Source organism: Xenopus tropicalis, chromosome 9, assembly GCF_000004195.4.
Source record: "Xenopus tropicalis strain Nigerian chromosome 9, UCB_Xtro_10.0, whole genome shotgun sequence".
In the NCBI taxonomy this organism is placed as follows: Eukaryota; Metazoa; Chordata; class Amphibia; order Anura; family Pipidae; genus Xenopus; species Xenopus tropicalis.
This window is the reverse complement of record NC_030685.2, coordinates 46,642,383-46,661,833: the sequence shown is the minus strand read 5'-3', so window position 1 is coordinate 46,661,833 and position 19,451 is coordinate 46,642,383. Positions and strand designations below refer to the sequence as shown.

General features: G+C 39.8%; 1 protein-coding gene across 7 annotated transcripts in view; it reads right to left on the bottom strand.

The window, feature by feature from the left end:
* The window catches only part of tnrc18 (zinc finger protein 469), a 174,673-nt gene that overhangs the window by 132,296 nt on the left and 22,926 nt on the right, over positions 1 to 19,451 (bottom strand). For all 7 annotated transcript variants that reach the window (XM_018097364.2, XM_031892867.1, XM_031892864.1 and 4 more), the window contains one exon: positions 14,170 to 15,795. In XM_018097364.2, the coding sequence (XP_017952853.1) occupies positions 14,170 to 15,795 (1,626 nt within the window). The remainder of the gene's footprint in view (positions 1 to 14,169; positions 15,796 to 19,451) is intronic.

Sequence of the window (19,451 nt, the reverse complement as noted above, 5' to 3'; positions counted from 1 at the left end):
ACCGGATGGAGCTCCCCTGCTGCCTGCCTGCTGGATTTATCGACCCTGATCGCCTCTGATCGCCTGCCTGCCTTGGGTAAGCTGAACTACAACTCTCTACCACTGTTTATTTTGCTTATTTCTATCTCAACTGTCTAAAAATTTTTTTTTTTTTTTTTTCAATTTTTTCTTCTATCTTTGTCATTATTACACTTTTGTACACATACACACTTATTTACAACTTTCCCAAGCACACACAGACACTTACACACACACTTACACTTTTTTTTTTTTTTTTTTCTTTCTTTCTTTTCTTTTCTTTCTTTCTTTGCTTTCTTTGGCAGTCTTTTTTTTTTACTAAAACTTTATTTCTGATCTTGCTCTATAATTATCTGATTTATTTGGTTGCATTTTAGTGTTTTTTTGGCATTTTCATAATTGATTTCTGTTTTTGAATTATTCTATTGCACTGTAACTTTTTTATTGCTATTGGGTGCTGAATTTGCAGTGACGTTGGTGGATCCAGGGCTCTGACCACCGATTTCATTGCAATTATTGTTCTTCTGTTGGTTTAGGTGGTTTTATTGGATTTTACTGATTTTATGGTGTTTTATCTTTGCATTGTTCTTTGTGTGTTTAGTGCCCCTAAAAGGTTGCTTTTGCAGTGACATTGGTGGATCCAGGGCTCTGACCACCGATTTCATTGCAACTATTGTTCTTTGATTGCTTTTAGTGGTTTTATTCCATTTTAACTTCATTTGATTTCAGTTGTTCTAGAAAGGTCCAGAGGTGCTAAGATTGTTCTGGTAGTTTCTATTGCCAAGGGTTAGGCTGATGCCACACATGGCGTAGGGCTGATTTTTTCAGCAAGTGGAAAAACGATTGCCGAAAATTCAGCCCTACGCTTGCTACTTGTGCCTGCACCCGAATGAATGGGATACGCTCGGGTGCAGGCACATGTAGCCGATATACGCATGAAAACGCGAGACTTTGCATTCTCACGCGTTTTCATGCGTATATCGGCTACATGTGCCTGCACCCGAGCGTATTCCATTCATTCGGGTGCAGGCAAAAAAAAAGGGGTGCATAGAGTGCAGCCCCAATATTATGCATTTTCAGGTTTGGTGGCCATGTACTTATGCGCAACCAGACATAGGTATCGTTTTATTCAGGGGAACTTGCAGATTGATGGTTAGTAAGTTTTTGGTAGTTGCCATGGAGATTTTGGGGAGAAATCTAGGTTTTTTATCTGGTTTTTCCTTGATTTCTGACCAAAGCGCTGACTTCTGCAAGGGACTGCGGCCACAATTTTCCATGTAGAAAGAGAAGAATGGTGTCTCTGAATAGCTGAAGGTGTGCACTTTTCGTAAATATATAGATTGTGGGGGTTATCTCACAGGTAGGGGGGGTTAACACTGAAAAACTGCAGGTAGTGCACATAGAGCGCAGCCCCCAAAATTTCAACTGAAATTGCCCTTATGCATTGCCCCTGTTTTGGGGCATTTGGTGGCCACGTCTTTATGTGCACCCATACATATGGGGTATCGTTTTATTCAGGGGAACTTGCAAATTGAGGTTTAGTAAGTTTTTGGTAGTTGCCATGGAGATTTTGGGGAGAAATCTAGGTTTTTTATCTGGTTTTTCCTTGATTTCTGACCAAAGCGCTGACTTCTGCAAGGGACTGCGGCCACAATTTTTCATGTAGAAAGAGGAGAGTGGCGTCTCTGAATAGCTGAAGGTGTGCACTTTTCAGAAATATATAGTTTGCGGGGGTTATTTCACAGGTATGGGGGTGTTTAGACTAAATAACTGCAGATAGAGCACAGCCCCCCCTTATGCATTGCCCCGGTTTGGGGGCATTTGGTGGCCACGTCTTTGTGTGTACCCATACATATGGGGTATCGTTTTATTCAGGGGAACTTGCAGATTGAGGTTTAGTAAGTTTTTGGTAGTTGCCATGGAGATTTTGGGGAGAAATCTAGGTTTGTATCTGGTTTTTCCTTGATTTCTGACCAAAATCTAGGGTTGTATCTGGTTTTTCCTTGATTTCTGACCAAAGCGCTGACTTCTGCAAGGGACTGCGGCCACAATTTTCCATGTAGAAAGAGGAGAGTGGCGTCTCTGAATAGCTGAAGGTGTGCACTTTTCAGAAATATATAGTTTGCGGGGGTTATTTCACAGGTATGGGGGTGTTTAGACTAAATAACTGCAGGTAGAGCACATAGAGCACAGCCCCCCCTTATGCATTGCCCCTGTTTGGGGGCATTTGGTGGCCACGTCTTTATGTGTACCCATACATATGGGGTATCGTTTTATTCAGGGGAACTTGCAGATTGAGGTTTAGTAAGTTTTTGGTAGTTGCCATGGAGATTTTGGGGAGAAATCTAGGTTTTATCTGGTTTTTCCTTGATTTCTGACCAAAATCTAGGGTTGTATCTGGTTTTTCCTTGATTTCTGACCAAAGCGCTGACTTCTGCAAGGGACTGCGGCCACAATTTTCCATGTAGAAAGAGAAGAGTGGTGTCTCTGAATAGCTGAAGGTGTGCACTTTTCGTAAATATATAGATTGTGGGGGTTATCTCACAGGTAGGGGTGGTTAACACTGAAAAACTGCAGGTAGTGCACATAGAGCGCAGCCCCCAAAATTTCAACTGAAATTGCCCTTATGCATTGCCCCTGTTTTGGGGCATTTGGTGGCCACGTCTTTACGTGCACCCATACATATGGGGTATCGTTTTATTCAGGGGAACTTGCAGATTGATGTTTAGTAAGTTTTTGGTAGTTGCCATGGAGATTTTGGGGAGAAATCTAGGTTTTTTTATCTGGTTTTTCCTTGATTTCTGACCAAAGCGCTGACTTCTGCAAGGGACTGCGGCCACAATTTTTCATGTAGAAAGAGGAGAGTGGCGTCTCTGAATAGCTGAAGGTGTGCACTTTTCAGAAATATATAGTTTGCGGGGGTTATTTCACAGGTATGGGGGTGTTTAGACTAAATAACTGCAGGTAGAGCACATAGAGCACAGCCCCCCCTTATGCATTGCCCCGGTTTGGGGGCATTTGGTGGCCACGTCTTTATGTGTACCCATGCATATGGGGTATCGTTTTATTCAGGGGAACTTGCAGATTGAGGTTTAGTAAGTTTTTGGTAGTTGCCATGGAGATTTTGGGGAGAAATCTAGGTTTGTATCTGGTTTTTCCTTGATTTCTGACTAAAGCGCTGACTTCTGCAAGGCACTGCGGCCACAATTTTCCATGTAGAAAGAGGAGAGTGGCGTCTCTGAATAGCTGAAGGTGTGCACTTTTCAGAAATATATAGTTTGCGGGGGTTATTTCACAGGTATGGGGGTGTTTAGACTAAATAACTGCAGGTAGAGCACATAGAGCACAGCCCCCCCTTATGCATTGCCCCTGTTTGGGGGCATTTGGTGGCCACGTCTTTATGTGTACCCATACATATGGGGTATCGTTTTATTCAGGGGAACTTGCAGATTGAGGTTTAGTAAGTTTTTGGTAGTTGCCATGGAGATTTTGGGGAGAAATCTAGGTTTTTATCTGGTTTTTCCTTGATTTCTGACCAAAATCTAGGGTTGTATCTGGTTTTTCCTTGATTTCTGACCAAAGCGCTGCCTTCTGCAAGGCACTGCGGCCACAATTTTCCATGTAGAAAGAGAAGAGTGGTGTCTCTGAATAGCTGAAGGTGTGCACTTTTCGTAAATATATAGATTGTGGGGGTTATCTCACAGGTAGGGGGGGTTAACACTGAAAAACTGCAGGTAGTGCACATAGAGCGCAGCCCCCAAAATTTCAACTGAAATTGCCCTTATGCATTGCCCCTGTTTTGGGGCATTTGGTGGCCACGTCTTTATGTGCACCCATACATATGGGGTATCGTTTTATTCAGGGGAACTTGCAGATTGATGTTTAGTAAGTTTTTGGTAGTTGCCATGGAGATTTTGGGGAGAAATCTAGGTTTTTATCTGGTTTTTCCTTGATTTCTGACCAAAGCGCTAACTTCTGCAAGGGACTGCGGCCACAATTGTCCATGTAGAAAGAGAAGAGTGGTGTCTCTGAATAGCTGAAGGTGTGCACTTTTCGGAAATATATAGATTGTGGGGGTTATCTCACAGGTAGGGGGGGTTAACACTGAAAAACTGCAGGTAGTGCACATAGAGCGCAGCCCCCAAAATTTCAACTGAAATTGCCCTTATGCATTGCCCCTGTTTTGGGGCATTTGGTGGCCACGTCTTTATGTGCACCCATACATATGGGGTATCGTTTTATTCAGGGGAACTTGCAGATTGAGGTTTAGTAAGTTTTTGGTAGTTGCCATGGAGATTTTGGGGAGAAATCCTAGGTTTTTATCTGGTTTTTCCTTGATTTCTGACCAAAATCTAGGGTTGTATCTGGTTTTTCCTTGATTTCTGACCAAAGCGCTGACTTCTGCAAGGGACTGCGGCCACAATTTTCCATGTAGAAAGAGAAGAGTGGTGTCTCTGAATAGCTGAAGGTGTGCACTTTTCGTAAATATATAGATTGTGGGGGTTATCTCACAGGTAGGGGGGGTTATCACTGAAAAACTGCAGGTAGTGCACATAGAGCGCAGCCTCCAAAATTTCAACTGAAATTGCCCTTATGCATTGCCCCTGTTTTGGGGCATTTGGTGGCCACGTCTTTATGTGCACCCATACATATGGGGTATCGTTTTATTCAGGGGAACTTGCAGATTGATGGTTAGTAAGTTTTTGGTAGTTGCCATGGAGATTTTGGGGAGAAATCTAGGTTTGTATCTAGTTTTTCCTTGATTTCTGACCAAAGCGCTAACTTCTGCAAGGGACTGCGGCCACAATTTTCCATGTAGAAAGAGAAGAGTGGTGTCTCTGAATAGCTGAAGGTGTGCACTTTTCGGAAATATATAGATTGTGGGGGTTATCTCACAGGTAGGGGGGGTTAACACTGAAAAACTGCAGGTAGTGCACATAGAGCGCAGCCCCCAAAATTTCAACAGAAATTGCCCTTATGCATTGCCCCTGTTTTGGGGCATTTGGTGGCCACGTCTTTATGTGCACCCATACATATGGGGTATCGTTTTATTCAGGGGAACTTGCAGATCGATGTTTAGTAAGTTTTTGGTAGTTGCCATGGAGATTTTGGGGAGAAATCTAGGTTTTTTATCTGGTTTTTCTTTGATTTCTGACCAAAGCGCTTACTTCTGCAAGGGACTGCGGCCACAATTTTCCATGTAGAAAGAGAAGAGTGGTGTCTCTGAATAGCTGAAGGTGTGCACTTTTCAGAAATATATAGTTTGTGGGGGTTATTTCACAGGTAGGGGGGGTTAACACTGAAAAACTGCAGGAAGTGCACATAGAGCGCAGCCCCCACATTTTTAGCTGTAATTGCCCTTGTGCATTGCCCCTGCTTTGGAGTGTTTGGTGCCCATGTCTTTATGTGCACCCATACATATGGGGCATCATTTTATTCAGGAGAAGTTTGTCTTTCAAATATGCCTTTGTTAGAAAATTTTTATGAGATTTTTTTTTGTCAAATCCACATTTGATCATGCGTCCAAGTTTACGTTTTAGAAAAAAAAAAAAATGTCATAAAAAGTTCCAAATTTCACAATGCACTGACAAAAGGTATTTGGCTTTTGAGTGAAAACTACATTGCACCTAGAAACCTGAAGGTCTGTAGTTTCTAAAGATACCAAACATGAGGGGATATTTTAGATTTACATATAAGTTATGCTGCATTAACTGTTACAAGCGCTTTTCTGCTTTGTTCTGGTGTGATATTGTACTAAGTATTGCTTTAGTTTGGGGGTTACTTCTGGACAGGAACTGTGGGGTACCACCACATATTTGGTATCGTTGGAATTGGGAGTATCAGGGCTTTTACAAACAATAAAAAAAAGTGAGTAAAATTAACTTTTCTATGGAAAAAAACCTCAAAATATACAGAAATTTTTCATAATTTTATTTTTTTTTTACATATTTCACCCAAAATACACATCATATCTCCAGAAAAGTTATAAAATTTGGTATGTATGTCGAAGCCCAATTAGTGACGAAAAAAACGATATATAATTTCCCTAGTTTCGTGGAGGTTTTCCTACCAAAAAACATTGTTAAAGTGAATGAGTACAAAATGCTTAAAAAACGTCTGGCACTGGGGGGAACCGAAATGACGAATTCGGCTGGCACTTAAAGGGTTAAGTTAGTGAAGAGGCTCCTGTTTACAAATAAAAAAGGATGCTAGTTTTGGATCAAGTTTTTAAAATTGGGGGATTTTAATTACCCGGATATTGACTGGTGCAACAGTACTGAAAGAACAATTAGTGGGAATAAGTTTATAAACTTTACATAACCAGAAATCATGCTAAACTGGAACTAGTGATGAACAACCCAAAATGTATAGCAAGCATGTAAGTACTATAAACCTTGGGCAATACAGACCACAATGTTATCTCATGGAGGCTAATTTCAGACAGGGCTGATTATGGGCCTGAAGATAAACACATGCAGAGAATCAGCCTTTCCCTGTGCCTGAACTCAAGAGTCATTGCATTGGGCCAAAACCTCCTCTGATGAAGCGCCACATGGTGCGAAACGCGTTAGGAGATTAGGATGCACCTGGTCATTGTTTGGTATAGTATGCTTTTCATATAATTTATGTTGTTGTTAATTTGAGCCAATAAATGTTGTTGTTTTTATTCCACTGAAAATCTTTGCTATTTATTCTCATTGGGCCAAAACACATACTTTGGTTTGGTTGTAATATCCACTCCGTGTGACTGCACACAGGCCAATACAATAGCTCTGGGTGCAGGAAGAATGAAAGGATGATGTCAGCATATACCTGGCATTAGCCTTAATGTTTGTTGCAATAAGCAAATATACATTGGGGCGTCAAAAACTCAGGAAAGCAAATTTAAGTTGCTTTTGTGTGGGACTTCAGTGCACACACTGGGTAGACTCGTTTAAATTTACACTAAATCATTTTTGTTCCTAAATTATTTCCTTGAGGAGGAAATGTAAGAGCTTCAAGGGCCACCCTATTTGGCTCAAATCATTAGTTAATAAGAATGATGATGAACGTGTTTAAAAAGCACAAGTCAGAGGTGACAGAAGATGTGTTTAAAGAATAAAAATATAATGTGTTGTAAAACCAGAAAGTCAAAGATTGAACATGAGGAATGAATTGCAGCAAGTTATTGACAATTTTTAGTTAGAAAAAGATGCAAATCCCGCTGTTCCGTAATGTAAGCGAAGAGGAGGAGGCTCAACTCCTGTTGCAAATAGAAAATGCTGCTAGTTTGGGGCAAGTGATGATAATGGGGAATTTTAATTATCCTGATATTGACTGGAGCTATAGTAAATGCCAGGACAGTAAATGGGAACAAGCTTATAAACTTCTTGCATGACAACTTTATGTCACAAGTTGTTGAGGAGCCAACCAGGAACCATGCTATATTGGATCTAGTGATCTCTAATGACCCAGAACGTATGACAAATGTGCAAGTGGTTGAACCCCTGGGTAAAGGTGGCCATACACGCACCGATATTATCGTACGAAACCTCGTTTCGTACGATAATCGGTGCGTGTATGGCATGTCGGCGAGTCGACCGATATCGCAGGAAGCTGCCGATATCGGACGACTCGCCGATCGGACAAGTTTGAAAATTTTGATCGGGCGCCATAGAAGGCGCCTGACCAAAATTCTCCCTTCAGAGCTGAATCGGCAGAAGGAGGTAGAAATCCTATTGTTTCTACCTCCTTACCTGCCGATTCAGCCCTGAATGGTGTGTGGCGGATCTTACGATGTTTCGTGCGACCGATGGTCGTACGAAACATCGTCAGATCGCCACGTGTATGGCCACCTTAATAGTGATCATAATGTTATTTAATTTGATGTTTGGTGCAGGAAACAAATTTACACTGGGACAACAAAGACAGTGAATTTTAAAAACGCAAATTTTAGATCCTTAAGGGCAGCGTTTCAGGGCATAGATTGGAGCATTATGTTTCCTGATAAAAACACAGAGCAGAAATCGTTGTCATTTAAAATTATATTAAATCATTACTGTCCTCAATTTATTCCATTAATAAGAAAAAGTAGAAGTGTTAAGAATCACCCTACGTGGCTTAACTCTGAGGTAAAGAAGTTAATAGGGGGAAAAAAGGAAAGCTTTTAAGAAATATAAGTCAGCGGGGACAGTAGCTGCGTTTAATTGATATAAACACTATAACAAGTGTTGTAAAACAGCAATCCGGAAGGCTAAGATATAAAATGAGGAACGCATTACGGCAGAGGCCAAAACTAACCCCAAAAAGTTTTTTAAGTATATTAATAGTAAAAAGATACAGGTTGAGGGTGTGGCCCTATTGAGTTATAGTAACAATATGGTTACAACGGATACAGAAAAGGCAGATGTGCTTAACCAGTTCTTTTCTTCTGTGTATACAGTAGAGGAGCCAGAGTGCCAAGTCCCACCCAATAGCTCCAACTACGCAGTGCTTGACACAGGATATGGTGCTTAAAGGGTTACACAAGATAAATGTAAACAAGGCATCTTGGCCAGATGGAATACACCCTCGGGTACAGAGAGAGCTAGGGTCAGATTTACAGTGGCCTTTGTTTCTGATATTCCCAGACTCTCTTTCATCAGGTATGGTACCTAGGGATTGGAAGAAGGCTAATGTCATTTCTATATTTAAAAAAGGGAGTAAGATCTCAGCCTGGCAATTATAGGGCTGTAAGTTTTACATACGCGGTGGGCAAGTTATTTGAAGGCTTGTTAACGGATCACATACAAAATTATGTACTGGAAAATGGCATTATGAGCAGTAATCAGCATGGCTTTATGAAGGACAGGTCATGTCAGACCAATTTAATTGCTTTTTATGATGAGGTAAGTAAGAAGCTGGACAGTGGGGATGCAGTAGATGTAATCTATTTGGATTTTGCCAAAGCATTTGATACCGTTCCCCACAAATGACTGCTTTCTAAACTAAGGTCTATTGGTCTTGGTGAAGTCATTTGCACATGGATAGAAAACTGGCTACAGGATCGGGTAGAGAGGGTGGTTTGTTTGTTTTTAAACTTTGTTTTTATTTTCATGTCATCAAACAATGTGTTGTCGTTACATGCATGTCTTGTAAGTAATAGTTTGACAGAAAGAAAGATGTAACATTTAAGTTCAACATATTTTAGCAAACTTTTGAACTTTTAGCTCATACTTTTTTTATCCTGGACTCTGTGGGTTTAATTCTTACTGTAGATACGTTGCCAACATTCTGTTTATTTGTTGGCTCCTGGGGGGTTCGTTGTTTTGTTGCTTAGTTTCTTGGGTTTGTAGGTTTTGCAGGTACTTTGATGCTTCGGTCAAAAGTGGGTTTTCTTTGAGTGTTTCTATGTCATGCCATGTGGTTTGTCTAAATGTGTAAACCATGAGGTTTCTAATTGTCTGAGGTAGGGAAGATATGTATATAAGCCATGTGTTGAAAAATTTTCTGTGATTTGTTCTTTCCTTGTTGTTGCCTCTAGACAGTCCATGTAAAAAATATGGTGCAATTTTTGTTTTGCTAGTGTTATTGATGGGATGTCTGGTGTTAGCCATTGATGTAGTATTGTTTTCCGGGCCGCCGACGACAGTCTCCCTGCCAGTAGTTTTTCAGGTTTAGCTAAGAGTGTATACGATTTAGTTGTGCTGAACAGTGCCCATTCTTGTTTTATTTGGAGGGGTTTTCCCGTCATCTGTGTCCAGTACGAGGCTATTTCATGCCAAAAGTCTTGTATTTTGGGACATGACCATAGGTTGTGTATTAAGTTGGCTTTTGGGAGGTGACATTTGAGGCATTTATCTGATTGAAGGTTGCCCATTTTATATCTCCTTTCTGGGGTTAAGTAGGAATTATGTAGAATTTGTATTGTCATATCTTGATATTTGCTGACTGGAATTAGTTTCATCATTTTTATGTGTTGCTTTAGGATTTCTGATGTGTTTGCATTTGGGATGTCTGTAGTCCATTTAAAGGCATGTTGTTTTTCTTTGTCTATGTTGGTTAGGGTTCTAATGGTTTGATATATATTCGCTGTGTTTTGCTTTTTGTTTTTATCTTTCCAGATTTGGTTTATTGGGCTGTTTTTGTCCTTTTCCGTTAATTGTTTTACAATCTGGGTTGTATACTGGATTATTTGCATTCGCAGATATATGTGTGGTGTTGTGAAGGGGTATTTTTTGATCATGTCTGCTTGAGATATTATGGTGAAGTTTTCCCCCAATAAATTGTAGATATTGTGGAGTCCTTCTTGACTCCATTGGTATAAAGTACGGTTATAGAGGCCTGTTGGGAAGTTTTTATTTCTTATCCATCCAAGCAGTGGCTTCCTCTGTGGTATCCTCCCATGAAATCCATTCTTGTTTAGTGTTTTACATATTGTAGATTCGCTAACAAGGATGTTAGCAGATGCCAGACACTTTTGTAAATCTTTAGCTGACACTCTAGGATTCTTCTTCACCTCATTGAGCATTCTGCTCTGTGCTCTTGCAGTCATCTTTACAGGACGGCCACTCCTTGGGAGAGTAGCAGCAGTGCTGAACTTTCTCCATTTATAGACAATTTGTCTTACCGTGGACTGATGAACAGCAAGGCTTTTGGAGATACTTTTATAAACATTCCCAGCTTTATCAAAGTCAACAATTCTTAATCATAGGTCTTCTGAGAGCTCTTTTGTGCGAGGCATCATTCACATCAGGCAACGCTTCTTGGGAAAAGCAAACCCAAAACAGGTGTTTTTTTTTTTTATAGGGCAGGGCAGCTGTAACCAACACCTCCAATCTCATCTCATTGATTGGACTCCAGTTGGCTGACACCTCACTCCAATTAGCTCTTGGAGATGTCATTAGTCTAGGGGTTCACATACTTTTTCCACCTGCACTGTGAATGTTTACATGGTGTGTTCAATAAAAACATGGAAACATTTAATTATTTGTGTGGTATTAGTTTAAGCAGACTGTGATTGTCTATTGTTTTATGATCAATTTGTGCAGAAATACATGTAATTCTAAAGGGTTCACATACTTTTTCTTGCAACTGTATTAGGAAACCTACTGTTTCACTTGTGTGTATCAATTTTGTTTAGCTTAGCATCTGGAAATAGTCAGTATATGGTGCCTAAGGTGTGTAAGCGTTTAAACACACCACAGTGTATGTGTATATTCACACACAAACACCATGTATTCTGAACAAGCAATACTGTATACAAGCTAATTCAGAAATTTAGATAGTGTGAAGCTAATGGCACAAGGAGCAGTTTTCCCACATTGAGCAGAAACAACCAAAGCAACCCATGTTGATTCCAACTGATTTTAACTGAAACTATCTGACATAGCAAGTACATGCGGGTTTTGTCCCCAAAAACACATAATGCAGCATTTTTAGTAACCACCTGTACTAGTAGTGTTGTGGCACACAGGGTATTTTAGCTGCCCCAACAGCTACTGGCCCCAAATTCTTGACCACGCCCACTTTATGACCACACCCCAAAATGCCACACCCATTTTACAATTTCATAAATTTTGAACACATTTCTCGGGGTTTTGTGGTCTTCTTTTATACGTTATTGCACTTTTGCTAATAAAGGTGAAATCGCCCTTTAAACTGCAAGCTTAAACTTCCCCAAGAGACCTGTTTAGCTTATTAGTTACAGTTGTATCTAAGTGCAGGTGTTGAGCATTCTGGCCTCTCTGGCAAAAACCTACTTATCAAATTAAGTTTTAGAAACTTTATATCTTTTTTGGCATTCAGTGCAGGCAAATCAAAGGGAAATGTGGGACTTTTCAATAAGAATCTGGGACTGCAGGCTGAGCTGTTAAAAATCGGAACAGTCCCATGAAAATCTGGCAGTTTTTCCAGCGGTTCACATAGGTGCAATTTGCAGCACAGCAGTACAGAAAGACTAAAGTTAAAAACTTAATTTTCAAAATGAAATCTAAAATCTGTTTGCTCTTTTTAAAAAACGGATTTCAGTACATGATTCTGCTTAAACAGCTCTTCTATCTGATGTGTGAAAGTTTTGGACAATGAATGGGGCCTTTTTTTGGTTGAAATCTTATTGTGATCCATGTGCTTTTATATTTCAAAGTATTGGTTATGTGTGGAAATGAGAGAATAAGATGGGGATATGAGAGCGTAATCCTGATAATATTTCAGTTGGTCCTGGTCAACATTTCACATTTCCTTTGCAACTCCACCCATGGGAAAACTCTATCTACTTTCAGATCCTCAATTTGGTACTTTCAAAAAAAAAAAAAAAAAAAAATTACAGGCACTGATATGGGCCCCATGGAGAAACTGAAGGATTATTAATAAGTATCATAAGTATCAAAAGATAAATTGAGGAGAATGGCACCATTCATGGAGCTAAGATGAAACACCATGATTTGTCAGGGCTTCACAGACACAAAACCTACCCACTCTCCACAATAGCAAGTACTGAAAACAAAGTGCTTTGTTGTGGGTGTATTGGTGGGGTGCTCCATGGCATATTGCCCACTGGATTCACAAACATGTACAGTAGGCGGTGAGCAATACTGCCACATAACACACACTGTTCTGATAATGGGATGTGTGCTACTCTTGTTTAAAGGTTGACACCTCTCTTACATTCACACTCACATTACTGGAACAGATATTGATATATTCTCTTCTTAATTACAGGTTTAATTAAATTGATCTGCTGAACTGGCTCATGCATGCACAGCATGCCATGTACGAGTGCAGATAGCTTACAGAATCTTAAAATAAAACATAAATAACTTATTAATATGAATTGTTGGTTTCCTCTATGGCACACTAGGCACAAGATTAAACAAACCATCATATAAGCACAATGAAGCACCAACACTGATGAAAGCTGCATGCATTTTGCGTAGTGGGTATGGAATCAACATGTGTGCCATCAATTACATATGTACAAACATCCAATTGGCTGGGCACTTATCAGCTTCTGAGTGAAGTTTCGAATTATACATTTATTAATCCAGGGTTCCAAGGCACATCATTTAGCAACAAAATCAAGACAAATCCAAAAGCAAAAATACACTATCCTAAATCTGTTGAGATCATGTAGAAGGCAAAGGCAGATATCCATTTTACAACTGATCAAAAGATCTTTCTTTGCGTTATGGTTTTAGGGGTTATTTATTGGGGTAGGGTTTGACTCGGTCATTTGTGCAACAAAACCAAAAAGTGGTTTTGTGTTTTTTTCTACATTTTTCTTCCTTTGTGCTTTTTCAATTTGGATCTTTTGATAAATGACTGATAAATGAATGATTTCTGGAAATTAGTTTAGTTGTGATTTCAAAAAAACTCAAACCACCAAACCAGAATATTTATAAATGCCCCCCTAAAAGTTACCTATAGGTCATGTTGATCATTTCCCACTGTGATAGGGCTGCTTTTGTAAGTGATTGTTAATCTGTCAGAGTCTCTAATGCTAATGAATTACTGCTGCACAAATATGGCAGCCCCCTCACAGATAAACATGGGGAATGTGATAGGTAATGTAAAAGCATTGGGCAAATACTTTTATGGCAAAATAAAAACAGCATGTAAAGACAATTTTATTACAGATGTAATAAGTTAAATTTCTGGTACAGGTATGGGATCCCTTATCCAGAAACCAGTTATCCAGAAAGCTCCAAATTATGGAAAGCCTGCCCCCATAGCCTCTATTTTAATGAAATAATTCAGAATTTTAAAACGGATTTTCTTTTTCTCTGTAATAATAAACACAGTACCTTGTAACTGATCCCAAGATATAAAAAAAACCCTTACTGGATGCAAAAAAATCCTATTGGGTTTAATGTTTTATTGATTTTTTAGTAGACTTAAGGTATGACGATCCAAATTACGGAAAGACCCCTTATCCGGAATAGCCTAGGTCCCCAGCATTCTGGATAAAAGGTCCTATACCTGTATCAGTATCTCTTTAATGCGTGCCACAATTTGTAAGGAACGCATACAGTTGCAAGCACCTGTGTATCAGTAATGTATCCACAATTTTCTGTCATTTTATGTAGTTTGCAAATAGAGGTTCCAAGAGTTAACAGAATCACCACTATGATCTTTATATGCAGGCACTATTGACTATGTTCTCTGGTGCTAAAAGTGTTAATAAGAAAGTCCTACCTTTAGAACTGCCAGTCTTACTTCCGGAATTATCCTTCTGCCGAGCAACAGCCACAGCAATCCCTACAGGTGGGTGCCGAACTTCTACCTCTCCCTGGGCACCTATGACTTCCCGTCCAAAGGATTTGGCACTTTCTGACCTTTCAGGATCCCGTTTCCCTCCTGAATGTGACAGGCACTGTTGATTCTTGACATTATTAAAATCTACGGTATCTGACTTCATGGTCCCAAGACCACCAAATGCATTTTTCTTGCCACCGCCCTGCCATGCAGCTGTCTCTTTGGCAAAGCTTCCACTATATTTAATGAGGTTTTGCATGGCAGATGTTTCACCAAGAGTAGAGGGATTCAAAGATTCTGTACCGTTTCGACTACTAACTGAAGACCTAGGTAGGCTTGGAGAGTCCAAATAAACCTTTTTTGTTTCCCCTTCTGCATGGCTTGACAGGGAATGTTGTGCTGCTAGAACAGTCATTTGTGTGGCTGCAAAGTTGCCCATTTCAAAAGGTTTCCATTTTTGCTCCTGCAGTCTCAAATGGGAATGTTCTTTACGTTTTTGCTGGAGCTCTGCCAATTCATACACCTTGCTTGATTCCTTAGATTCTTTACAGTTGATAAGGTCCTTGTTCTCTTGGGATACATGCCCAAGGTGGTTTAAGAAAAAGTCAGATGTGGCTGCCCGTTTAAAAGAGGAGTTAGACCGAATTAAAGAGCCTTTTTCCTTCAGAGCGTCTACCCTTTTGAGTTCACTATTGGACGAGTACTCTGGAGATAAAATATGATGGGAAACGTCAGGTCTTTCTCCTGCTTTATTTACTTCTTTTCCTTTTACATCTCGGGCCTGTGAAGCAATTTGTACAGGCCCATTCCTTTCATCACGTGTGTCAACTGAAGGCACAAAAGTGGGTGCAGTGACCTTGTGATCCCTTGCGGACTCCTTGACTAAAGGAAAGGCTGCACATGCAGCAGAACGGGTGGGATGTCCAGCAAATGTGGAGGGTGTCTGAGAGGGCTGTATAGAAGGACAGCTACACAATATAGGGATATTTCTATCCGAGGTCCCTAAACTGTGACAAGTCTTAGCTTGATCTTTATATGTGTGTCCTGAAGGCCTCATATTTTCATCATGTCTGCTGGTGTCTTTGGCACACTTATCCTGCTCATAGCCTGCCACCTTAGTCTGTGGCTCGCCCCCTGTGTTACAGATATTTGACAAAGATGTTTGAGGTGGATTTTTAGCCTTTGTTTCAACATTACTTGATTCATGATTTAGCACAAGCTCGGTCATATATGGAGACACATATTCCCCTGTCTTAGATATCCTTTGTTGCCCACCTTTTTTCCTTTCACTTTCAAGTCTACCTTCCAAAGCATAGTCAAGTACACTCCGAGCCTGTGGATCCTCTGTTAATCTTCCTTCTTTCCTTGATGAGGTCACCATAAGCTCATTTCTGCAAACTCGCTCTTTGGTTTCCTTCACCGATTCTTTAGAGCATTTATGCGAGTGACCAGTTGTGTCCTTTTCATTATGGTGAGAGTTCTGTGCCTGATTTGCTAAAGTCCTTGATATGGATGTTTGAGAGTGTAGTGATGGCTGGTTAACATGGCTAGATAAGTAAAAGCCATCTAGAGTAAAAAAAAAAGGAAACAAAAGGGTTATTAAATAAAACTTAAAAAGCATAAAATCACTAGTATAACCAAAGTATGTCAAATTCAATATCATATAGGTATTATTGTATAATTATGCAAACAATACAAGTCAGCAAAAGATTTTATGTACAGTTCACCACATAAGAATCAGTCAGATTCATAAGCTGATCATGTAATTAAAATCCATCAATCAAGATTATTAGCTGTAAATGTACCTTTGTCAAAGGACAGCTTTAATAGCCCAAATGACCAGCAGCCATGTGGCTGTAAATGAATGGTCTATTTACATCTATTTTCAATATTATAAAGCATATAATGTGCAAGCAAAATTAGGAGAAGGGAAGCTACTAGGGGTAACAGCAGATGATGGATATAGAGGAAAATATGGGCAGCATGTTTAAGGGGTGAAATCATTGATGGTCATTTTGAGGTTGTATACTTGTAACATCACATTTAGGGGCGTATTTATTATCACTGGAGACAAAAATCTCAATTGAAGTTGCCCATAGAAACCAATCAGCAATGAGAATTGAATGGTCACCTATAAGTTTGTAAACAATAGCAAAGCTCTGTTTGTTTGCTATGGGCAATATCACTGGCGATGTTAGTCTGCAATGTTAATAAATACACCCCTTAGTACAGTAAATGTTTAATAAGGACTTTAGTTTCCTTAATTAAGTTGCTAAAAAGCGTAAAGCCTTTAATCCTTTTTGACCGTGTTGTCTTATGATAAATTTAAAGATAACACCACACAGGTTAATTTTAGGTGATCTGCAAATCTTGTGACATAACATCACAAACATACAATAGAAGGGTTGGCACATCAAGCACCTGGTTTTAATACTCGTTTAAAAGGTCTTCTCTGTAGATGCAGAGAAGCAGTACTCTTTCCAAAGCTACACTAAACAAAGGATGAACCGAATCCACTATTTTAGAATTCGGCCAAACTCTTTAGAGAAAGATTTGACCAAATACCAAACTGAATCCAAATCAAAATTTGCATATGCAAATTATGTTAAGGAAGGGCTGAAGAGCCCTGTGAAAAATTTTCTGATTCTGTGTTTGTGAGACAAAAAGTTACATGATTTTAAGGATTCGGATTTGATTAGGCCAGAGGCATGGATTCAGCCAAATCTGAATCCTGCTGAAAAAGGCCAAATCCTGAACGAAGTCCTGGATTCGGTGCATACCGTATATACTCAAGTATAAGCCGATCTGAATATAAGCCGAGGTACCTAATTTTACCTAAGAAAACTGCATAAACTTATTGACTCGAGTATAAGCCTAGGGTGGGAAATGCAGCAGCTACCGCTAAGTTTTAATAATCAAAATACCAATAAAATTACATTAATTGAGGCATCAGTGGGGTATGTGTTTTTGCAATATTTATTTCAAAGAAAAACAGTAAACTAGCTCTATAACCAGAGAAGAGAGTCAACAAAAACAATATGAGTACTACCCCACGCTCATTGCACATTGGCAAACTGGCAGCAGACCCGGTCCCGGAGGAGATGTAAGAGGAAATAAGTATTGCTAGTGGGAGCCTAGGCCTAGGGCACTGGAGGGTCTGGTTGCGGTTGGCCTAATTTGCACACAAAGGAGAGAGGGTGCTAGTCTGGAGGGACCCAAGGCACCCGACTCGAGTATAAGCCGAGGGTGACTTTTTCAGCACATTTTGGGTGCTGAAAAACTAGACTTATACTCGAGTATATACTGTACCTACATTACACATTTGTACTGTAGAAAAATGATGTAGCACTTTAGCAGTAAAGCTTTACTAGAGATGCAAAAAACAAAGCAGAGTTTATGTACTTAAGTCCATTCTTAAGCCTAAAGAGATTATCTTAAAAGGAGAAGTAAAAGGTAAAAACTTATTAAGCTCTATTAGTGAAAAAATACATGGAGCTACTAGTAGCAGCTACTTGTCATGGCTACAAAAATAGACAATGCTGATCATTTAGGGCCGTGACACACAGGAAGATTAGTCCTACCGGTGATTTACATTCTAGCCGGTGGGATGGCATTGTGGGGAGATAAGTCACCCGCGACAACGGAGATTTGTTGCAGCGCAACTAATCTCCCAGTGTGTCACGGCCCTTACTGATAACTGACTCTACATGTGTTTTAGCAGAGGCATTTCCTACTATTGTCTATGGCAGGGTATTTTCTGGCATTTTGTTGCCGTGACAAGTAGCTGCTACTAAGTAGCTCCATGTGTCTTCACCCTCAGAAAGGCTATGTAAATACAGCCATAAATTCTCACAGAAGAGCTGCCGAGTCCTCTATCAAAAGAAACACAGGATTTATTTTCTTCTTTTGTGTAGACTCAGGGGCGCTCCAGTTACCAAAAAGCCGCTCCTGGTAACTTTAAGAGCCGAATTTCCGGTTTTTAAACCGGAAATTCGGCTCTTCTAGTGCAGAGCGCGCAATTGCGCTCTCTGCACTAGCGATCTCACCGCCCCCGGACCCGCTCCTGCGCTCAGAAGGTAAGCGCTGGGGAGAAGGGGGGGGGGGGGCGGCATCCAGGAGCCGCCTCAGGCGGCGATTTGTCTAGAATCGCCCCTGTGTAGACTTCCTTCTCTCTGGGAAATCCTTCAGGGCACGGCATGAGTCTGCACAGCTCGCTCCTCTTTCCCCCTCCCATCTCTCTTCCCCTCCCCTCTTTGCTGTAATCTGTGCTACCAGCAGCATAGAAGTTACTGAGACCAAGCTTAAATGGCTACTGCTATCTTAAAAAAACACAGGGAGCTTCTAGGGCTGTTAATTCAGGTATGGTTAAGCTTTCTACAGAATAAATATAGCATTCTAGCTTGAACTGTTGTGGCTAATCTCAATGTCAATGTTATTTCCCAAGTCATGTCACCTATTGCTTCTGTGTTAGAGCTATTAGGTGGGGAATGGAAGTATTTTGAGCAATTCAAACAATCTTTGACTTCATTTTAATCTATTCAAAACTGAAAGCTTCTCCAGGCTTTAGGTAACCTGCTTTTTGGAAGGAAAAGGGGGATTTAGGGTGGCAAGACCCATTGTCTCTCACTGTATATAATGTATTCTGGACTTAAATTCCCATAGGCTCTCACTGCATCTAATGTATTTAGGGCTAAAGTTCCCACTGTAATTTAAATGACCATTCTCTTGATTGAATTATTAACTGTATCACTTGTGGTATCCAAACTGTATCTATTATATGTCTTTCCTTAAGTATTTATAGGTATAATCATAGAAAATGTCCAGTTGTTCAATAAATTGTCTGTTTTACTGCTTCCTATAACATATTATTCAGAGGGTTTTCTCTGTTATCCAATATAAGGTTTTTATCTTCTTTGGGGTCAATTTTATGCTGAGATTAAGCTTGATGGCAGAGTTTTTTTTTTTAGAAGCTGTATAAATAAATGTCAAAAAAGGAGCTTTTAAGTTTATCAGATTTAAGTTACCAGGCCTCCTGCTTTAAATTTTTTCATATTACTAATAGTTTTTACAACTTCTGAAATAGTAATCGGGGAATGTGATTTTCTTAACAAACAAACAAAAAAAAAACTTCTCTTCCCTTTGTATCCGAGTTAGATTTGAAATAAAGCTTTTAGTAGTAATCTCTAAAAATATTTACTATTTCTTTTGAAGAATTTGTCAAG